Source organism: Nomascus leucogenys, chromosome 8, assembly GCF_006542625.1.
Source record: "Nomascus leucogenys isolate Asia chromosome 8, Asia_NLE_v1, whole genome shotgun sequence".
Classification (NCBI taxonomy): Eukaryota; Metazoa; Chordata; class Mammalia; order Primates; family Hylobatidae; genus Nomascus; species Nomascus leucogenys.
In genome coordinates this window covers 309,126-331,998 of record NC_044388.1, presented here as the reverse complement: position 1 = coordinate 331,998, position 22,873 = coordinate 309,126, and the positions used below count along the sequence as shown (strand labels likewise).

Here is a 22,873-nt window from a genome sequence, read left to right as displayed (position 1 = left end):
AATATCCATTGGAATTTTCTCATCAATTAAATGGGATTTGTATCAATTGCCAAGTATAAACTTCCATTGATAAAAGTAACTTTTTATAGATTACTAAAACCTAGCATTGACTGATATTTCCATGTCTAGTTCTTAACAATAATAGATTTCATGATAATTAAAGGCAATGTAGAATAACTAGAGAGCTTGTGTAGAGAAGAGAGGATCAAATTCATTAAGTGCTACCAATGGAAATTTGAATTATCATTTATAATATATATTTAGTGTGAGAGTTCAAAATAAGAAATATGATCTCTTGCCCAGTGGTTGCTGAGAATAACAGCACAATGATCATTACATACAGAGCACAGTTAAATAGTTTCTACTTAACATATTGCAGCTTATCAGCTAATGTTCAAAGCAAGGAAGAATTATTAGTACATTTAATCAACCCTGGGCTGGGCACGGTGTCTTATGCCCGTAATCCCAGAACTTTTGGAGGCCGGGGTGGGCGGATCACTTTGAGGTCAGGAGTTCAAGACCAACCTGGCCAACATGGCAGAACTCCACCTCTACTAAAAATACAAAAGTTAGCTGGGCGCAGTAGCATGCACCTGTAGTCCCAGTTACTCGGGAGGCTGAGGCAGGAGAATCACTTGAACCCGAGAAGGGGAGGTTTCAGTGAGCCGAGATCACACCACTGTACTCCAGCCTGGTCGACAGAGAGACCCTTTCTCAAAAAAAGTAAATAAAATTTAAAAATTAACTCTGTTTTCTGTTTTATTCATAATACTAAGGTAAAAAGTTTTCCTCTGGTTATGATTAAAGTACATTTGCATCTTATAAAACTTTGGATTTTATAGGATTTTATATCAGAGAATAAGGCTCTGAATATTTTTGTATATTGATTCACTTGATCAAATGGATCAATATATAAAATTTTCTATATACTTTATGAGAATAAAAGTTCAAAGAGATCACTTCGTTAATTTTTCTTCCCTGCGGTAAATATTAACCCATATTTAACTGTAACCTATAGTATGTAGGACAGGTTAGACTGGGTTTGAGTAGAAGCCGAAGATCATTCTCTGCATAGTCAGAAGAGTTCCTAGAGGAAGTAGGTTCTGAATTGAGATTAAAAAGCAATATGCCTCAGTTTCAAGTCTTTGGGGCCTACTTCCTAAGCCACATCCGTAATGGTCTAACAGAAAGTCATGATCTCCCACCTAAGGTCTACTGCGAAATGCTGTCACATAGACTTGAGCTTTTCAATCTTCACATAATCTACTCCCGTATTGTTTGAGAAATTATTTTTCCATTTGTGGATCATCCTCCTTTTGCCTGTTCTTTTGCACATTTCATTGCTTTTTGGTGCTCCCGCCAAAGGGTGAGCAACTGTAGAATGAAGAGGTAAATTCAAATCTGAGTAAATGACAAATTTGGTAACATAAATGAATATGAATATCATTCTTCAAAAAGAAGTGAAGGTTTTCCAGATTTCAGATATCCTGGCTTTCCTTGCTCAACATAATAAACAACAAAGTAATAAACACTTTATACTAATGGCAGAGCTGTCAGATCTAGAAGAGATTTCTTGGTCTAAGAATTAAGAAATAACTGCCTCTCAGTCTAAAGGCCTTAATATATGAATTGGAGAAACACAAAATGAATATTTTAATCTAAAAGGAAGAGTGACTCCTTAGCAGAAGAATATCATTGCATTTTTTACACAAGATAGAACAGGTAGCTGTGATCAGCCACATGTCCTGATGAGTGACAATGCAGCCTAAGGCAAAACCAGAAGATAAGGAAAACCTAAACTCTAAATTGTGTGCTGCTCTGACTGATACTGTAAAGCAAAATCAAAGTTGAAAACAACCCAGAAACTTTGATTCCTAAGGGGTTTTTTTCTTTTGCTTTTTTTTTATTCCTGAGCTTACTGTAGTCAGTGACTTTTAATAATATGCCAATTTTTTTTAGTTTCAAGAGCAGTGATGATCTAACCCAAAACTCTCTTAAAAACTTTAAGTCATCCCTATTTCTAATACACTGTGATGAGTGGAGTCAAGGCCTGAAATGAGCAGAGAGATGACAGCATTAGCCTAGCAGGGAGCGACTCCGATTTAAAAGCCTACAAAGTCAGAATAAAAAGGCTGGAGAAGTATAATGAACCTTGAGTGAAGGCACATCTGTTCAGATTTTATTTTATACTGTTTGGTAGAGGGAATATAGCTTTTTTTTACTTGAGCCTGCAAAATATGCATGCTCAGCTATTGCCTGAAATAAAATAACTGGCCTTGCGTAGTCATAAAAGAGACGTTATGTACTGTTAACTGGCTCTCTATTAACCACAACGGGTAGTTCTCTGTGATTTTGAACAATTATACCTTGTTTTTCAGAGGGGGAATGTCTGTTGAAAGGCAACTAGCAAGCTGAAAGTTACTCATATTTTCCCATTGGGCATATTTTATGAATTGAGGAAGAGGGAGACTGGACTAAGAAATAATTTTTCAATCCCAGGCTGATGCATAGGAAAGAAGACCTAGGTCAGCTTGGCTGGGGAATTTGTGTTAGTCAAAATAAAGATGTAACTTTTTAAAATTCCTTCAGTATAGTCCTAGACTTAGAAATTTTTGGTCCTACTTGTCAGTCCATCCAGTTACTCTAATTCCAAAGGGAATGTAATGTTTCCATACAGAACAAGCCACACAATGTCATTCCCCTCCTGGAAATCAAAAAATATGCTTGCTCTTATTTCCACCCAACACTCAGCAACCTCCCCTTCCAATGCAGGTGGTGGTGAATGCCTTGGTGGGCGCCATCCCCTCCATCATGAATGTGCTGCTGGTGTGTCTCATCTTCTGGCTGATTTTCAGCATCATGGGAGTTAACTTGTTTGCGGGAAAGTACCACTACTGCTTTAATGAGACTTCTGAAATCCGATTTGAAATTGAAGATGTCAACAATAAAACTGAATGTGAAAAGCTTATGGAGGGGAACAATACAGAGATCAGATGGAAGAACGTGAAGATCAACTTTGACAATGTTGGGGCAGGATACCTGGCCCTTCTTCAAGTAGTAAGTAATGTTTTATTTTTTGTTTTTGTTTTTTCAGTTGTGTGAAATTCAGGCAGCTAGCACAAATCCCATTTAGCTTCTTCTCAACCCTACTTCTAGAATCAGGATTATTCTCAATAAGTCCAAGAAGACAGTATTGTTCCCCAAACCAGTTTCAGAGAGACACCTTTCCTGAGTATTCTCTGACTTCCACAAGATCTCACTCAAAGGAAATCTCTCACTGTGATCAGGAGCAGAGCTGTGCCCAGCAACAAATAAAGATTCCTGCAGTGTAATAAAGTGGCAGAGAGATCATCCTCCCTTTCCGGTCAGAGAGTGCAGTTAAAGAGAAGGGCAAAAAAAATCAAGAAGATAAGCACATAGACAAAAACGTAATGGCAATTGTGATGGAGCAAAATAATAGTACATACTCACTACAGTTAACTTAGGAAAAAACCATGGCAGTGCCTTGGTGCCACACTCACCTCAGCTCCACCCCAGAGAAAGGTATCAGATTAATGTATCATAGTAAGGAAGGATTTAACTATCTAGATAATTCTCTTTTGCCTAATTTCATTCTTTCATGCTTAGTTTTCACTTCCTCTCTCACTAGTGTTTCGGAATGTGTGACAAGACAACATAATGCAGTGAAACTCGTAGGCTTTGAAATTAGACTGTTAATAGATTTGAACCATACTCTGATACTTAATTGGATATGTAACTTTGGACAAATTATTCAGCCTCTCTGACTCTCTGTTTCTTCATCTATTAAATATAGATAATGATACCTTGCGTGGTTGTTAAGAGGATTTGTGATTTTTAAAAATTTCTTAGCACAATTTCCAGCATATAACCATGCTTAATTAATGAAAATTGCTATTAAGTATTTTTGTTACTATATTGCCATGCCTATCTCATATAGTTCTTGGGAGACTAACTGCAATAACACAGATGAAGCGCTCAACCTAACCTTACATATAGTAAACACTCACTGTCAACTCATAGTAGAAGGCAAAGTTCATGGAATGAACTGTAGTTTTTCCTACCCCAAAGCTTTTGCTGTCGTATCCCAGTTCAAAAAATTGGACCCACCAATTGAATCTGAATTGAAGCATCTCCAGAAAACCAGTGCATATCCACAAGCCAGTCAAACATGGTCGTCACAGAGTCCCTGCCATATGCAAGATGCTGTGCTTGACAGTAGAGTACTAGGGTCCTCAGACGAATAAAGACCTTCCTGTGCCCTGAAAAAACCTTAGAATCTGGTTGAGTACATAAAACACGGAGAATAGTTAGTACATGGATTATCCATATTTGTTTCCAAAATCAGTCTAAATTGGGAAGGGACTGTCAAGGATAAAGCTGGTATTGCCACTACCTAGGCTACACATGTGTATATTAGTAAAAGGTAAGTCTGATCTTGTTTTTCTTTTAAATGCAACTGTGGTTTTTCCGACCCCTATCGCTTAACACTTTTTTTTTTTTTTTCTTACCACCTTTTTAAAAAAATGATTCCTCAGTGGAATGGAGTGCTAAGTTCCAAGCATTTTCAGTAGATTCCTGCCATTCACTCATAAAAGTTTTCCCTAACTTTAGGCAGGATCCTCAGGCCCATGTTTTTGAGTCCTTTCGGAAAGCCTTAATCCCATTACCATTTTCAACATGTTTATTTGCCAAACTTTGTTGTTATTTTCAGGAACAAAGCCCTCCTGGGACCTGTAGTAATAAACAGAAAATTCTGTGCCCAAGGGAGGCTGCACCCAAACCCCTGTTCTGTGTTCTCACTGAACCTAAGCCTGGCCTTTGGGACCCCTGCCTAGACTCCCATCCACTCCCTTAATAGGCACCGTCTAATGACTGACTCTTGTTTGCCAGGCAACCTTCAAAGGCTGGATGGACATCATGTATGCAGCTGTAGATTCCCGGAAGGTAAGGATGTACATGGCGAAAATACCACCTTCTCAGATGGCTGGAAAGCAAGCAGCATGGTATACCGATCCCACCAAGAAAGAGGAAGGGATGGAGGAATGGAGAAGTTGACGTTTCTCTTTGGAACATTTATTGCTTGTTTTACTGATTATAGATCACTTTCCTTGTCTCAGTAAGTCATCACTCTCTTACATTGGCCCCCGACGATTAGACTTGATTTTTACGTGGCCCCAGTAAAGCTGTCTATGCTTCAATCCTGCTTCATAGCAAAAGCATGGCTCCTAGCAGACAGCCCTCCCTCCCTGTGGCCTCATGATTTGCATGTTCTCTACATGAGTCGGAGGACGACTAGTGCCCTCTCAAGGCAGGCCATGCCAGTGTAGAAAAGTAGGCAGGCAGAAAGAATCTAGGGCTCTCCCACCCCAGGATGTTCAGCAGCTCAAATGATCAGTTATGGCTGATGGCCTTGGCATGTCCAACTCCAAACTAGAAGCTGATTCTCTTTCTTTTATCCTGTCCTTTGACAGCCTGATGAGCAGCCTAAGTATGAGGACAATATCTACATGTACATCTACTTTGTCATCTTCATCATCTTCGGCTCCTTCTTCACCCTGAACCTGTTCATTGGTGTCATCATTGATAACTTCAATCAACAAAAGAAAAAGATAGGTCTCCTCCCCTCATTGCCAGTGGTTGGAAGTCAGCCCAGATAAAAGGCACCTTTGTCCCTATCTCTAGAAAGAAAATGTCCCTCTTTCTTTCTCTACAATCTATATTGTCAGCTCACTGTGACCCTGGCCCCCATACGTTAGCCCCAACCCACTCTTTCTGTTCGGGGCTGGATTTTGCGGCATGTAGTTTACCACACTTACTAGCAGTCTTTTATTCTTGAGGCCTATTACTGGTCTTGGTCTCCCACCAGAAGCAGGTAGGTCAGAGAGTGCAGTCTAGCAACAGAGATGAAAAGGGAAGAAACAGATGAATAGCTATCGCAAGAAGTAGAAACTCTCTAGACTTGTGATTATCTAGTCAATCTCTGAGCACAAGCAAATTGGGATTTGAGAGACCACCCTTGGAAAGTTTACTTCCTTACTTGTTCTAGATGGTTAACAAGTTTTACAGAGCAAATTGAAAAAATTGCTCTTGTTACTCATTTTGTAAGCCAAGTCTATCCCAGCATACTCCAAGACACCCTCCAAATTGCTTTCTTGCACCAGAATTTCCAAATTTTGGGTATCATCTAAAATAAATTGGGTATCAGCCAGGACATGAAGATCTTTTTATTCTAAAATGTTTTTTCTAGAATGTATCAGGAAAGCTGGTCCCCAGAAAATGAGACTGTGAGATACGACTGCCTTCAGAGTCACTGCTCTCAAGTTTACCCTTTCGTGAGGGTCTATAATTAGTTAATCCATTTCCTTTCTACCTTGGGACTGGAAGATCTTAGAAATCCTGAGCTAAAAACAAAAGCAGGTATCTCTTTAGAGCTGAATGATTATCGCAGGTCTACCCCACTCTGGGACAGCTATTAGCTACAAAGGAAAGGGATAGGTCTCCCCGCAGTTCTCAGTATTGAACCTTAGGTCCAAACCCATAGCATGTTGAGAGCCAGTTGTAATTGTCTGTTTTCTTCTTCCCTCCTTTACTTCGGAGGTCAGGACATCTTTATGACTGAAGAACAGAAGAAGTACTATAATGCCATGAAAAAGCTGGGCTCAAAGAAGCCACAGAAACCTATTCCCCGCCCCTTGGTAAGTGCATTGTGCAGGCTGAGGCCTTGGTGAGAACCCGTGTAGGAAAAGTACTGCTAGGGTTACTGCAAAGGAAGGAAAAAGGTAAGTGATTGGCTGCTTTGTGCCCAATCCTCTCCTCACCACCCATCTAAAAGATCGGAATAGGATAGCAGAAAAACAGGAATTAAGGCATGGGGGCTTTTACATCAATCCTCGACCTATCCTCTGAGCCTTCCTTGGGCAGCCACCAAGAATCAGCATGTGAACCACACTGGCTTTGGCCCTGGTAGAGAGAGGTTTTTAGAGACAACCAAAAATTAACAAGAGAAAATGAAATAAAGTTGCTCTCTTTCCTACCAGTTCAAGATAGGATTTGGTCATAATTTTTCCAGCTTCTCTCTGCTCAATAAGTATGTCTTTGCAGGATGTGTCTAGAAGCTAAAATCATGCTTCTGGTTATTTGTGGGAGCAGAAGAGGATAAAACTGTGTGAGCCTCATGCCCTGATTCCCTCTCTTGAGCTGAGCCTTTTATAAAACAGATTAAGGGGCTGAGATTCCGTTCCATTGTTCCATTGGTGAAGGTTGTCTTGTTTCAGAGAAGGAGAAGGACATGCCCTGCTCCTGATTCCATATATCCGGTTGGGTGGGACATCACCCCCAAAAGCCAGGCCCAGAGTTCCTTCTTCTGTAACTTCCATTTAGCAACTTTAAAAAACAGACACAATAACACCAAAAAAAGCCCCAACAGAACCTTTAATACAAAAGCTTCCCTGACAATCTAATTTGTAAAAATAAAAGTAGAGTGACTATGTTTGAATCAAGAGTTATAGTTCCACGCGCTGCACGTGGCATATCTACCGCATCAACTTTTGAAGAAAAAGAAATTCTAGGGCTTTGCAGAGCAGATTGAAAACCACCAAGTTAAAGTAATCTTGAAAATAAGCACCAGCCCAAGTACCTAGGTACTTAAACAAACAAACAAACAAAAAAGCAAGGAATCTTAAGAAAGAGAAGAGTTGGGGATTTTTATTTCCTTGATGTTAAGCTTCATTTTGTGATAGAAATGGGACTAAAGGGAATAGAAAAGGGTTAACATTTCTAAAGTTCTGTTTAGTACTTTACATATGGGAACCTGAGTGTATTTTCTTCCACATTAAAATATAATAACTTCCAGCCTAGGCAACATAATGAGACCCCATCTCTACAAGAAAAATTTTGTAAAAAGTAGCTGGGCGTGGTTTATGGGTACCTGTGGTCCTCACTACGTAGGAGGCTGAGGTAAGAGAATTGCTTGAGCTTGGAGGCCAAGACTGCAGTGAGCCATGACTGTGCCACTGTGCTCCAGCTTGGGCAATAGGGAGAAACCCTGTCTCAAAAAATACAAAATAAAATAAAATATTTTAAAAAGTAGGAAACATTAATAAAGAATGATTAGCATTCATTTAGCAAATATTTATCAGTCTTTACTACATACCAGGCACTAAACATTATGTGATGAACAAAAGGTAGACACTGCTGTCATGGAGCTTATGATAGTTGGGGAGGTAGAGAATAAGTAAGCAAACAGCTACAATAAAATGTGGAAGATTGTGGGAAAAAAAATAACTAGAGAGCCATAAGTGGTGGATCTACTTTAATATAGTAGTCAGAGAAAGCCTCACTAAGGAGGGTCTACTTGAGTGGATGAGAAGGAACCGGCTGGGCATGGTAGCTCATACTGTAATCCCAACTTGGGAGCTAGAGGCAGGCAGATCGCTTGAGCCCAGGAATTCTAGACCAGCCTGGGCAACACAGTGAAACCCCATCTGTACAAAAAAAAAAAAAAATTAGCCAAGCCTGGTAGCATGTCCGTAGTCCCAGCTACTGAGAAGGCTGAGGTGAGAGGATGGCGTGAGTCCAGGAGTCAAGGCTGCAGAGGGTATGGTAAGCTATATTGTGCCACTGTACTCCAGCCTGGGGAAGAGAGCGAGACCCTATCTCAAAAAAAAAAAAAAAAAAAAAAGATGGAACCAAAGAGCAGGGGAAAGAGATTCCTGGCAGAATACACAAGACCCCAGAAGCAGAAAACAGTGTGGCCAGGGGGTGGTGAGCCAGAGGAGGGACATTGATGAGCAGAGTCAGACTGTGCCAGGTGTCTCCCTGTAAGCCAGGTTAACAATAGGGATTGTGTTGCAAGTCCAGTGGGAAGCTCTTGAAAGGTTTTAAGTAGGGGAATGATGTGATCCATTTGTTTTTTGTTTTATGTTTTGAGACAGAGTCTTTCTCTGTCAATCAGGCTGGAGTGCAGTGGCGTGATCTCGGCCCACTGCAACCTCTGCCTCCTGGGTTCAAGCAATTCTCGTGCCTCAGCCTCCCGAGTAGCTGGGACCACAGGCGCCTGCCACCATGCTTGGCTAATTTTTGTATTTTTAGTAGAGATGGAGCTTCATGTTGACCAGGCTGGTCTTGAACTCCTGACCTTAAGTGATCAATTTTGGGAGGCCTTGGCCTCCCAAAGTGCTGGGATTACAGGCATGAGCCACCGCACCTGGCCATGATCCATTTGTTTTAAATCATTACACTTGCTATTGTATGAAGACTGCATTGGATGAGGGCAAGAGAAGAAGTGGGAGACCAGTTAAGTGGCCAGACAAGTCCAGATGAGAGATGATGGTGGCTCAGGTTAGCATAGAGCCAATAAAGATGGAATGAAGTGGATGAACCCAAGTTATAATTTTGGAGGAAGAATCAACAGGCCCTTCAGTGGATCAGATGAGGGAGAAGAAATAGACAAAGGTGATCCCCAGATTTCTGGCTTGAGAGCCTGGATGAATAATTGAGGTGAGAGGAACAAGCTGGGTGAGTGGCAGGGAACAGACTTGGCTCTGCTTTGGACTTAAGTGTGAGAGGCTTGGACCTGGTAAGTTTGAGATGCTTATGAGTCATCAAGAAGAAGGGGCAAGTAAGCAACTCAGGTTCAAGGGAAAGGTATGGGCTGGAGAAGAAAAGCTTGAGAAGCATAAGTACATAGATACCACGTAAGGAGCAGGAATAGATGAGCTCTCATAGGGCAAAAATTTAGAGAAAGAAGGGATTCAGAGAAGAAATGGCTTGCAGATGAGACCAAAAAAGGAGTAGCTGGGTAAGTAGGAAGACATCCAGAGTCCACAAAAGAGAAGTGGGTCAGCTGGGTATAGTGGTGCACACCTGTAGGCCCAGCTCATTGGGAGGCTCAGGCAGGAGGATCACCTGAGGCCAGGAGTTTGAATTGCTATGTGCTATGATTGCGCCTGTGCGTAGCCACTACACTCCAGCCTGGGCAACACAGTAAGACTCATCTCTAAAAACAGAGAGAAAGGCCAGGCATGATGGCTCACACCTGTAATCCCAGCATTTTGGGAGGCCGAGGCAGACAGATCACTTGAGGCCAGGAGTTCGAGACCAGCCTGGCCAATATAGCGAAACCCCGTCTATACTAAAAATACAAAAAATTAGCCAGGCATGGTGCTGTGTGCCTGTAATCCCAGCTACTCGGGAGACTGAGGCATGAGAATTGCTTGAACCCGGGAGGCAGAGGCTGCAGTGAGTCAAGATCGTACCACTGCACTCCAACCTGGGCAACAGAATGAGACTGTCTCAAAAAAACGAACAAAAAAACAGAAAGAGAGAAGCATGGTAACTTTGGAAAGCTCTTGGTAAGGTAATATTGATGTTGGTCTCCATCCATGCTCCTGATAGAGCAGCAGAGCTGACCAGTATTACAGAAAAGAAGGGATAGGGTACCTCGATTAGCAGGGTGACAGCTTCCATAGGTTGGCTTGGAAAGGTTTTCATGAGTCTTTTATCTTTTCCTTCCCTTCCTCCCCAGAACAAAATCCAAGGAATCGTCTTTGATTTTGTCACGCAGCAAGCCTTTGACATTGTTATCATGATGCTCATCTGCCTTAACATGGTGACAATGATGGTGGAGACAGACACTCAAAGCAAGCAGATGGAGAACATCCTCTACTGGATTAACCTGGTGTTTGTTATCTTCTTCACCTGTGAGTGTGTGCTCAAAATGTTTGCGTTGAGGCACTACTACTTCACCATTGGCTGGAACATCTTCGACTTTGTGGTAGTCATCCTCTCCATTGTGGGTGAGTGGGGTTGGGGAGGTAGGCGAGGGGAAAGGGGACCTGACTGATGGTGAGGATGAGATTTCCCGGGAGAGGAATGAATGACACGGTCTGAAGTGCAGGCAAGATACCCTCATAGCTTAAGCCCATGTGTGCCCCTGAGTCATCTCGGGGGCCTGCCTAGCAGGTTCCATGGTCAGTGAGTTTCTACTGAGTGTTCTTAGTAGTCTTGGATTAGAAATTCTGTGGCTCAGGGAAAAAAAGAAAAGAAAATAGATTAGTTCTTGATTTTAAGGAGTTTAAAGTCTAACTGGGAAGGTAAAAGAAAGTTGTCATTAAAAAATGTAGCACAATAGAACTATAAAATGAAAAAAGGAATGATTGTTAACTTGGCTGTTAATGAAATCGTCTAGGTAAGTTCTGGTGGTGGTGGCCATGGTAGTGCTGCTGTTACTGGCAGGGCTTGTTTCCTGAGATTTTACTATGGGCCAACTACAGTTGGAGAGTTTCTTCACCTGTGTTGTCTCAGTTGATTCTTACTACATCCCAGGAAGTAAGCTTCTTTATTATCTTGACTGTATAGATGTCCACGGCCACTCACTAGGAGGCGGTGGAGGCATAACTCGAGTTGATCCCAAAGTCCATGTTTTTTAACAGCGACTGTGTGCATTTTGCTTAACCTAAAAGTGTGGGGGAGATGATGTCCTGGCAGGCAGGCAGAAGGAAATGCCACCCTGTTGATTGCCCTCCCAAAATGTTTCCTTGCCTTCCTGAAAGGCATCTTGTGTGATAAAACTGAGACTTAGTTCCAGGTAAGTCTGACTCATTCACACTAGAGAGAGTGCTCGAGACCAGCCCCAGAGCTCCATTGGCCACGCTGGGCCTAGTGCAGTGGTGACTGAGATACCAGAAGGCAGGGGTCTCCCCTTGGCCCGTGCCACCCTCTGCTTCTGTCCTCCAGAGCAGCTTGTCCAAAAGTGTGTTGATATGTGGAACACTAATCCTGTACATTTCTCCCTAAGAAAAGAATCTCATGAGGAAATTGCTTTAGGTAAACACTGCCTTTAATTTTCCTTTGGGGGTTCACAGTGAACATTACTGAATTCTCTTGGAAGTCCTACAGTAAAGAATTCTGGGCTGGGTGCAGTGGCACATGCCTGTAATCCCAGCATTTTGGGAGGCCAAGGCGGGCAGACAGCTTGAGCCCAGGAGTTCAAGACCAGCCTGGGCAACGTGATAAAACCCCATCTCTGAAAAAAAAAAAAAAAAAATGAGCCAGGCGTGGTGATATGTGCCTATAGTCCCAGTTACTTGGGAGGCTGAGGTAGGAGGATTGTTTAAGCCCAGGAGGTCAAGGCTGCAGTGAGCTGAGATCATGCCATTGCACTTCCTAGATGACAGAGACCTAGTCTCAAAACTAAAGAAAGAATTCTTTTTAAATGTAACATAGCATCCCACCTTTATTAGACCACAGTTTCCTTTCTTTCAGTAATAATAATGATAGCTCACATTTTAATGGAATACATTATGTGCCAGGTACCATTATAAGTGCTTTAAATATGTTAATTCATATAATCCTCTCAACAAACCTCTAAGAATCCTGAGGAACTGAGGCACAGAGGGGTTCCCAAGACATGTGGCTGGTAGGTGAGCAAGTGGGGGTTCAAGCCCAGCCCCCTGGCCTCAAGTCCCTTCTCCTAATTTCTCACAAAACACACTTTGGACGATGCCACCCTTGTCCACTGCTCTTGAAACTGTCCCGGCCACTCATCGTTGAATGGTGCAGAAAATCCACAGACCAAATCATACCCCCTATTTTCAAATGGTACTCTAAAAAGAGGAAGATGTTTTTGATGATGGGGATTTTTATTAATCATTAATTTGTTCGGAAACAAAAGTATAGAAATCATCTTTTTAGAGTAAGAAATGTATTAGAGTTTTCTAGAGGGACAGAACTAGTAGGATAGATGTGTATATGAAAGGGAGTGTATTAAGGAGAACTGACTCACACGATCACACGGCGAAGTCCCACGACAGGTCATCTGCAAGCTGAAGGGAGCCAGCAGGGGCTCGGTCTGAGTCCCGAATCCCCAAAAGTAGGGAAGCTGACAGCGCAGCCTCTGGTCTGGCCAAAGGCCGGAGAGCCCCTGGCAAACCACTGGTGAAAGTCCAAGAGTCTAAAAGCTGAAGAACGCAGAGTCTCCTGTTCGAGGGCAGGAAGCATCCAGCGCGGGAGGAGATGAAGGCTGGAAGACTCAGCAAGTCAGCTTCCTCCATCTTCTTCTGCCTGCTTTTTCTAGCCGAGATGGCAGCCAATTCGATGGTGCCCACCCACATTGAGGGTGGGTCTTCCTCTGCCAGTCCACTGACTCAAACGTTAATCTCCTCTGGCAACACCCAGAAACAATATTTTGCATCCTTCATTCCAATCAGGTTGACAATATTAACCATCACAAGGAATTGGGGTAAAACTAGCTCTGGAACCACCTACAGTACCCCTTAAAAGGTGTTTCTACTGCCTACATTACTGTCTGCCCCATTTCTCTCCCTTTTTCTATGGGGACAAACACACATTCATCCTTCAAAACCTACCTCAGCCATCATCTTCTCTCTGAAGCCCTACTTGCCCACCATATATGGGCTGCAAGTATCACATATACTTGAATATATAGTACATAACCTGACTTCTTTGGTCACTGGTTATGATTTAATTGATAAGCTGAGAAATCATCATGGGTGGGTCCTGGCTAAGGTAGAGATTTTCTTGAAGGCTCAAATATCCCATGGAATTCTAGCTCCTGAAGAGGCTCCAAGAGGTTACCTGACCCGCTCTCTGAACTTACTGCATCTTGTCTTTTCCTGAAAAGCTAAGATTCTTCAAAGGGGATTCTATAGCCTTCTGCAGTTAACTGCCCCAGTATTTATGCATTCTTATGATTGAGAAATGTTTCCTTAAATTAAATCCCTCATGTCAGCTGAAGCTCCCATTGTCTTAGTGCCTGGACGGCAAGAGAAGGTACTGAACGAAGAGAACACGTCAGCGCCTTCCCTCCGGTTGTCATTTCCCAGACTTTTCGACTCCTCTTCCTTCCTTCTGTGGCCCCTCATTTGGGTCCCTTCATTGCTCTGTAGCTTTAAAGAACAAGTGGCCTGGTTGAGGTGAATCCCTGGATGAATATAACTAGAAAAAGGCTCTCTGATTTGTACACTTTCACCTTCTGCCTTTATAGCCTAATGCCTTGGCATCTTTACCCGCTGATACTGGTTTCTTTTCCTCTTTTCTTTTCTTTCTTTTTTTTTTTTTTAAAGACAGAGCCTCTGCCTGTTGCCCAGGCTGGAGTGTGATCTCAGCTCACTGCAACCTCTGCCTCCCAGGCTCACGCAATTCTCCTGCCTCAGCCTCCTGAGTAGCTTGGGTTACAGGCATGCGCCACCTGCCCAGCTAATTTTTGTACCCTTTTTTTTTTTTTTTTGAGATGGAGTCTCACTCTGTCGCCCAGGCTGGAGTGCAGTGGCGTGATCTCGGCTCACTGCAACCTCTGTCTCCCGGGTTCAAGTGATTCTCATGCCTCAGCCTCCTGAATAGCTGGAATTACACTTGGCTAATTTTTTTGTATTTTTAGTAGAGACTGGGTTTTGCCATGTTGGCCAGGCTGGTCTTGAACTCCTAGCCCCAAGTGATCTGCCCACCTCAGCCTCCCAAAGTGCTGGATTACAGGCATGAGCCATTGCACCCAGCCTGATACTGGTTTCTGATTCACGACTTGCAGCACAAAATCTATCCGCTCAGAGTTGAAAGTCACTCCTGAGAGTCCCTTTAGTTTTCTAGGCTAGTTTGGTAGACTAGGGAGGTAGGGCTATGGGAAACGAAAGATGTTTTTTCAGAGCAAAGAAGAAGATACTTTGAAAATTGCTAGCATTAGAGAATAAGTAAGACATCAAAGTTAAAGGATAATGAGGTCATGAGGTGTAGCCAGGACCTCTCATTTATTGTTTGTGGACATGGAAATTTGATTCCATTGTGGAGAGTATCAGTAACATCTTGGAAAATCATATGTGCACAAATCTGGAAAAAAAAAACTAATCATTCTTGAGTAGAAAAACAAGCAAATGAGGACCTATTCATAAAAGGGAATACCACTCAATTGTTAGAATGACTAATCTAAAATTATTTCAACATGAGGGACCAGTCTCACAACTGTAATGTTAAATCTCAAAAACAAGGTAGAGACCTAAATAGATGGACCTCAGAAGACAAATAGAGCCTGGATGTGGCAGTTCACACCTGTAATCCCAGCACTTTGGGAGGTTGAGGAGGGAGGATCAGATTGCTTGAACCCAGGCATTCAAGACCAGCCTGAGCAACATAGCAGACCCCCATCTCTACAAAATATTTAAAATAAATAAATAAATAAGACAGATACAGTATAATTTCCTAACCATAGTAGGAAATTATATATATATAGGATTCTTACATAGTAAATCTATAAAGGCACACACTAGAATGATACATACCATCTTCAGCATTGTGGATGTTTCATCTGGGAATGATGAAAGAGGAAGAAAAATTGGTAAAATGCTAGCCTCTATTAAATCTATGTTCCATCCGTTACTCGGGAGGTCTGAGGCAGGAGGATCACTTGAGCCCAGGAGTTCAAGACCAGCCTGGGCAACATAGACCCCATCTCAAAACAAAAAACAACAACATCAAAAGACAAATTTGTGTGTTAGTTTTGCATGTTAGGCACATAGGTGTCTATTTTATTGTTTACTTTTCTATATGTTTAAAATGTCACTTTGTTTTTTGTTTTTTGAGACAAGAGTCTTGGTCTGTCACCAAGGCTGGAGTGCAATGGCACGATCTCAGCTTACTACAACCTCCACCTACCAGGTTCAAGCGATTCTTGTGCCTCTGCCTCCCAAGTAGCTGGAATTACAGGTGTGCACCACCACGCCCAGCTAATTTTTTATTTTCAGTAGAGACAGGGTTTCACCATGTTGGCCAGGCTGGTCTCCAACTCCTGGCCTCAAGTAATCCACCCGCCTTGGCCTCCCAAAGTCCTGGGATTACAGGCGTGAGCCCCCATGCCCAGCCAAAATGTCACTTTTTGAGAGTTCAGACTGAATAGTAAGGCACTTATTCTGCAAAGCCCTTTGAACCTAAGGGTTCCACAATGCCAGGTAAAAAAAATAAAGAGAAAGGGTGTCTGCAATCTCAATAACATAACTCCTTCTATTCCTCTTCTTAGGAATGTTCCTGGCAGATATAATTGAGAAATACTTTGTTTCCCCAACCCTATTCCGAGTCATCCGATTGGCCCGTATTGGGCGCATCTTGCGTCTGATCAAAGGCGCCAAAGGGATTCGTACCCTGCTCTTTGCCTTAATGATGTCCTTGCCTGCCCTGTTCAACATCGGCCTTCTGCTCTTCCTGGTCATGTTCATCTTCTCCATTTTTGGGATGTCCAATTTTGCATATGTGAAGCACGAGGCTGGTATCGATGACATGTTCAACTTTGAGACATTTGGCAACAGCATGATCTGCCTGTTTCAAATCACAACCTCAGCTGGTTGGGATGGCCTGCTGCTGCCCATCCTAAACCGCCCCCCTGACTGCAGCCTAGATAAGGAACACCCAGGGAGTGGCTTTAAGGGAGATTGTGGGAACCCCTCAGTGGGCATCTTCTTCTTTGTAAGCTACATCATTATCTCTTTCCTAATTGTCGTGAACATGTACATTGCCATCATCCTGGAGAACTTCAGTGTAGCCACAGAGGAAAGTGCAGACCCTCTGAGTGAGGATGACTTTGAGACCTTCTATGAGATCTGGGAGAAGTTCGACCCCGATGCCACCCAGTTCATTGAGTACTGTAAGCTGGCAGACTTTGCAGATGCCTTGGAGCATCCTCTCCGAGTGCCCAAGCCCAATACCATTGAGCTCATCGCTATGGATCTGCCAATGGTGAGCGGGGATCGCATCCACTGCTTGGACATCCTTTTTGCCTTCACCAAGCGGGTCCTGGGAGATAGCGGGGAGTTGGACATCCTGCGGCAGCAGATGGAAGAGCGGTTCGTGGCATCCAATCCTTCCAAAGTGTCTTACGAGCCAATCACAACCACGCTGCGTCGCAAGCAGGAGGAGGTATCTGCAGTGGTCCTGCAGCGTGCCTACCGGGGACATTTGGCAAGGCGGGGCTTCATCTGCAAAAAGACAACTTCTAATAAGCTGGAGAATGGAGGCACACACCGGGAGAAAAAAGAGAGCACTCCATCTACAGCCTCCCTCCCGTCCTATGACAGTGTAACTAAACCTGAAAAGGAGAAACAGCAGCGGGCAGAGGAAGGAAGAAGGGAAAGAGCCAAAAGACAAAAAGAGGTCAGAGAATCCAAGTGTTAGAGAACAAAAATTCAATATTATACAGATTTAAAACTCGCAAGTGAAAGATTGTTTACAAACTTCCTGAATATTATCAACGCAGAACAGCTGTGGAGACCCTAACCTGAAGATCTATACCAAACGTCGTCCGCTTACCACGTAACACAGCTGCATCTTGAGCAGTGACCTGCCAAGGGCAAAGGACCCCGCTCCCTAGACTTACAGATTTTCTAATGCTTGGGCAGGTGGTTACTGCATGTTCCACATCAGTCAATGCAACTTAGGACAAAACTAACCAGATACAGAAGCAGAAGAGAGGCTGCCGGGACCAGCATATTTCCGTTGCAGCCAAATGGATTTTATTTTTTCATTTTATTGATTCTCAGAAGCAGAAAGCATCACTTTAAAAGTTCGTTTGTTCATGCAAACTATATTTGCATTCTTACATTAGTTAAGCTAAGCAGCAAAAAGAAAACACACACGCACACACTCACATTTAGCCCATGTCATTTAATTGTCAGTTTCTTTGACATAAAGCGCATCTTCTCCACATGGGCTTCACGTGGTTTGGAGATGGGTGGGGGAAAACAATCAGGTTTCTTCAGGCTGAGGAGGACTTGCTCAGGCCGATTCCAAACATTGTGCTCGTTCAATGCGTAGAAATGATTTGCATGATGGCATGCCGTGATCAGAAGTCATGCATGAGATCCATACACCACAGGACACTACTAACCTAGTCCCTTGCATTGGGTCAGCCTTTGGACAGGACCCAGCCCTGCACCGTTCACTGTATTTGGAGAAAATGGTAAGAGTTCCATACCGGCTACAATTCTTTATTATGAGTTCTTAAAAGTCCTTCATACACCTTCTGGGTAGGGAAACAACCAACTAATTGACTAACACCACCAACAACAAAAAACAAACCCAATCCAACAAGCAGATGGATCCGTTGCGTGTATATGTTTAACAGACATCTCTAACATACAGCCATTGTTGCACATTTCGCAAGATGAACTATTTAATGCTGCTCTGTGTCCAGTACATGGGGGAGACTTTGATCCCAAATGGCTTGTACTATTTATGTCACTGTAAAACCAAATCCTAGGGCTAAAAAAAAAAAAATTCATTTGTATCTTGCAATATTTATGATGATCGTTCAGCCTCCATACTGGAGAATTGACACTTATTTGGGGTAGAGATAAAAGTGCTATTCAAAGTAGCACCAGTTATCTCTAGGGGTAATTTGGGGAACTCAAAACGACCTTTCCTTGGGAGTTATGGGGTGCTCATTCCATTTCGTATCATGTCCTCTGCATTGTGGCTTTCTCCAGGCATGGGTCGATACCGCGAGGGGTTCAGATATTCTGAACTGACCTCTCTCTTCTGCAGAGGGGTTGTCGCGTATTCACACACTGCATGGCTCCCCTGCCTCCATCACATTTCTCCACTGAGCAGGGCTTCCCTTGCCCACAGAAGTGGGTGAGGGTAGCAGCATTGGGGTTACGGCTGTGGTTTCTTTCATTTATTATTAGAATAATAGTCACTGGTGGGACCTGAGGTAGAGATGGAGCTGCCTCTGAACCAAGCCCACTTGGTTTCTTTACTGCACTGGTTTTCATGAGAAAGCAATTTAATATTAATTCTTTAGGATGTTCCAGCTTCCCTCAGTGCATTCCCTTGCAGCCAGTTTTGCTATCTGCTTAGCGACCTGCCCATTGTCATTAAAGTGTGGCTTCTGGGGGAGCATCATATCTTCCATTCCATCTCCTGCTTTAGGAAAGACAGTTTTTAGTCCAGGGGTTTCTCACCTAATGACTGGATTTCAAAGCCAAGATGCTGCAGTTGAATGTGTCAGGAAGTCTATACAAAGAGTGAAAAGAGACTTCAGCATGTGAACCAAATCAAAATAAATTCTTCCTGAACCATACACTAGAGGGGGAAGAAGAACCAACCCATAATCAGACACACCGATCTGCCTTGCAGTAGAAGCACTTTGAAGGTAATTTCACAGTCCACCTGACTAGTTTTGCATAGAACAAACCACAGTAAGTTGGTAAGCAGAGCTTTCTATCTTGTTGGACCACTAGAAACTCTGTCCAGCTCTCTTAAGCCTGCTTCTGCAGCAGCATCCGTAGAATTTTTGTACTACACCCAATACCAGACTGGGAAGGCCTATCTTTCAGTGACCCTGCTAACTGCTAGGATGAATGTATAGTAACATGTACAGGCTACATTGTAAACAGCACAAAACAGAAGCTGACATGTGTGGTTATTCTTTTTAAGAGAATTATAAATACTGTAATATATAATTTTATTTTATTGGCATGCCTTTTTGTAAATACAAATTATTAACTTATTAAATAGGAAATGGCTTCTGGCTTATGCCATTGTCATGTTTATTTTTATTTTTTATACTTTTCTTTCTTCTTAGAACTTAGATGCTGTCAGCCAATGTACATCCCCAAACCAGACAGACAGACAAAAAATTTTTTATTGCTAATGGTCTTTTCCAAAACAACAAAAAATATATATTTTTGTTCCAATGTGCAATAAATTCTAACCACGTCTATGCAAGATTTGGCTAAACTTAATAATTGTTCTTAGGTCTTGAGATGGGCAACAGAGCTGTAAGATCCCGCCAGGTACACCATGTGCTCATGCTAGTGATGTCATTAAGCTACTAGAGCATAGTGATGAGATTTTTCTGAGATCTAACCGTTTCCCTCTGCTAGCTCCTGACCCCAGCCCAGCAGGCTGTCTCCTCAGTAACACATGGGCCTTGGTATCTGGCACCCATCAGCCAGCCTCACAGGAAAGAAGCCACCTCCGCTGTATTTGAAGTTTCACTTTTAAAAAAAAAAAACTTTTCCCACCTTTTTATCCTTCACCCACTGTCCTTCCACCTGCTCACTCACTCACCCATCCTGCTCCACACTTCTTTGGTAGTAAATGACGCCATCACCAGCAGTTTACACCCGCAGTTAACAGGCATTGAACTGAAAGAATCAGCGATAACGTTTTTGTGCATCTTCGCTGAGTGGGTAAGTGGCAACGCTTTGCCAAATATTAACGAAGCCAATCGAAAAGCAGCGCGGCCACAGTATCACTGCACATATATATATAGATATATAAATATAATATAAATATTTATTTTTTGTAGCCAGGTCCTTGGTGCAGTATTTATACTCCACAATCCACCTTTTAAAAAAAGGACAAAAAGCAAAAAGATGTGTGATGCTGTTTATTTAAAACGCAGAGCCAAAGCCACTGAGCAGCAGCTGACATGGTTGCTGGTTTGTGTGTGAAAAACATTTCCCCCTCTTCTTTCCTTAACCTCCTTGTTGCTTAGGATGAGGAGACTCTGTAATTTAAAGCAGAGGACGAGAAGAGGAAGAAACTTCCATGTTAACATGGCCTACTCTCACTCCTTTCTAAACGAGCCATTTTTGGCGTCAGAAGTTCACTGGAGAGAGAGAAACAAACTCCCAGTCAAAGCCCCTAAAGCGACAGTGCCCAGAGTTCTTTTATTTTTTGCTGCAACCAACATAAACCTGTAAAAGACCAACACTGAAGATTAGTGTATTAGTGAATGCATGGAGGCCAACGCTGCCCTATTGAGACGTGATAAAAAAGTCCATCACTCCTCTAAGCCAAAAGGAAACAAAATAAAAATGACCCTTTTTACTGTACAAGGGAAGCCTGTCTTGGTGTGTTTGTTGCTTGACTATCCCAATTCTTGAGTCCTGGGAGGGGTCTGGGAATTGGGACCTTAGCACATTTGGGGAAAGGAGGGGAATGGAGGGAAGAGAAATCAAAGAGGCTCTCGCAAAGTTCTGGCTAAGAAGGAGATTGGAAGAAAAGCAAGGTCCTGACCCCCCAGATCCCCACTCACCCATTGCATGTGGCATTCCCCACTACTGGCCGGTGCTTAGATAACCTCTCTTCACCTAATCCACCTGGCAGAGCCCTCAGAGATGACGTCAGCCAACCCAGCTGGACTGGCCTTACTTCTGCCTTTTTCACCTGTATGTTAAAAAAAAAACAAACCCCTACCCCCATGCCCCAAAGCTAGGGCATGCGTGATGCCCAACAGCCTCCACTCTGCAAGCTCATACTGGGCCCTGCCCTCCATCGCCCCAGACAGGCCCACAGACGAGGGCTGGTCTCCTTCACATTTGTGTGGGGGTGGGGGCACCCTTCCTCTTCCTTCTCTACCTGTCCCACTTTGGGGACATCCCTCTCTAGGCCTAGGCCATGTCTCCTGGTTCAGGAACACTCTCTCAGGAGGATCTCGAAGTGCCCACTCTAGTCCGCTCCAGTAGCTCCACTCTGGAGCGAGATGGCTGGTAGGTCAGTCCCCATCCTCCTCCCCTCGGCCCCCAGCCTCCAGGCCTGCTGTGGAGGTGAAGTCGCCATGGGTCATGACTTTGTGACTTGAGTCCTGGGCATCTTCTGTAATGATGCCTCTTTCTTTTCTCAGATGTTGCCCACAGTTTAGCAAAAAGCTTCGTTCATTTTCAGGTACCCCCCACCCCCTAAAGAATTGGCTGCAACTTGCCAGCCAGGGGGACATCAGGAGAGAAGAGGAAGTCTGGGTTGGGAGGGGCCCAAGTTTTGCAACAGAGTTTCCATTGTTCAGCTCTGTGCTTTCTTGGATTCCCTTTCCAAGATTACCAAGATTTCCTCCATTAAAACTCCTGAGGCACCCCCTGCCCCTGCCCCCCACTGCTGTTTGCTGTACATAGAGGCTAAGTGGGGTGGGGTGGGTGGGTGTGAACACGTGGTGTGTGTGTGTGTGAAGAATGTATATAGGTAAAGGGGAGTGTGGTCCAGTGGTTCCAGAAAAGGGACAGAACTGTGTTCTATCCCTAGCTTGACCGCTGGCTCGCTGTGTGGCCTTGGGCAAGTCACTTAACCTCTCTGTGCCTCAGTTTCCCCATCTGTAAAATGGGGATAATAATACTGACCTACCTCACAGGGGTGTTGTGAGGCTTTAACTAAATGTTTTGTAAAGCGTTTTGAGATACAGAGGCAAAGGCGCTAGGGAAGGGCAAAGTATTATTGGACTTAAGGAAGCTGAAATGGTACCATAAATGCTGCTATTCTGAGAGCCATTTTAAACTGCACTGCTCCAACCACCCCCGCTTCTCATCACCAGGACAGCAGGTCGAGAAAATGTCTTTCCTTTCACTTGCTTCTGGGGTTTGTGATTATTCAAGACAATTTTTCCCCTTGCTGTATCTCCTTCCCTCACCTCCTCGACTTGTTCCCTGTTGTTTATGCGGAAATGGCAGAAATGCTTGAGAAATGAGAATGTGTAAGTGGATTGGAAGTTTATAGTATGAAATTTCAATTTTACTTTGTACTGTACATCTTTTTACTTTAGAATTTGCAATAAAGGGTTACGTCAATCTTGTTTTCAACTCTCCTCTTGGACTGGCCTGTCATTCTGTCATTGCCCTCACACTGAAGCCCAAGGTGGACAGGCGCCACCACCTCGCAGGACCCCACTCTGTCCTGTGGCGGGGACAGAGTCTGCGTGAGGACTTAACCCCGGCCCAGCCCCTTGGCTGGGCAGGCAGTGCCCTAGCCACTCCCAGGTGTGTGGGAAAGGTTTGGGACTCCACTCAGCATGTCAGGAGGCCTTGCCTGGGGGGGCAGCACCTCGGAGGCGGCGCCCTGCACGTGGGCACACTCCTCT

The 22,873-nt window shown here is 43.5% G+C and overlaps 1 protein-coding gene across 5 annotated transcripts in view; it reads left to right on the top strand.

Moving 5' to 3' along the window:
- The window catches only part of SCN8A (sodium voltage-gated channel alpha subunit 8), a 218,581-nt gene extending 195,986 nt beyond the window's left edge, over window positions 1-22,595 (top strand). For 2 of the 5 annotated variants that reach the window (XM_030816524.1, XM_030816526.1), the window contains exons 22-27: window positions 2,773-3,057; window positions 4,912-4,965; window positions 5,493-5,630; window positions 6,612-6,716; window positions 10,547-10,817; window positions 16,046-22,595. In XM_030816524.1, the coding sequence (XP_030672384.1) occupies window positions 2,773-3,057; window positions 4,912-4,965; window positions 5,493-5,630; window positions 6,612-6,716; window positions 10,547-10,817; window positions 16,046-17,193 (2,001 nt within the window). In that variant the 3' untranslated portion in view covers window positions 17,194-22,595. The remainder of the gene's footprint in view (window positions 1-2,772; window positions 3,058-4,911; window positions 4,966-5,492; window positions 5,631-6,611; window positions 6,717-10,546; window positions 10,818-16,045) is intronic. The other 3 variants (XM_030816527.1, XM_030816528.1, XM_030816525.1) reach the window with 2 other exon arrangements.
- The last annotated feature ends 278 nt before the right edge of the window (window positions 22,596-22,873 follow it).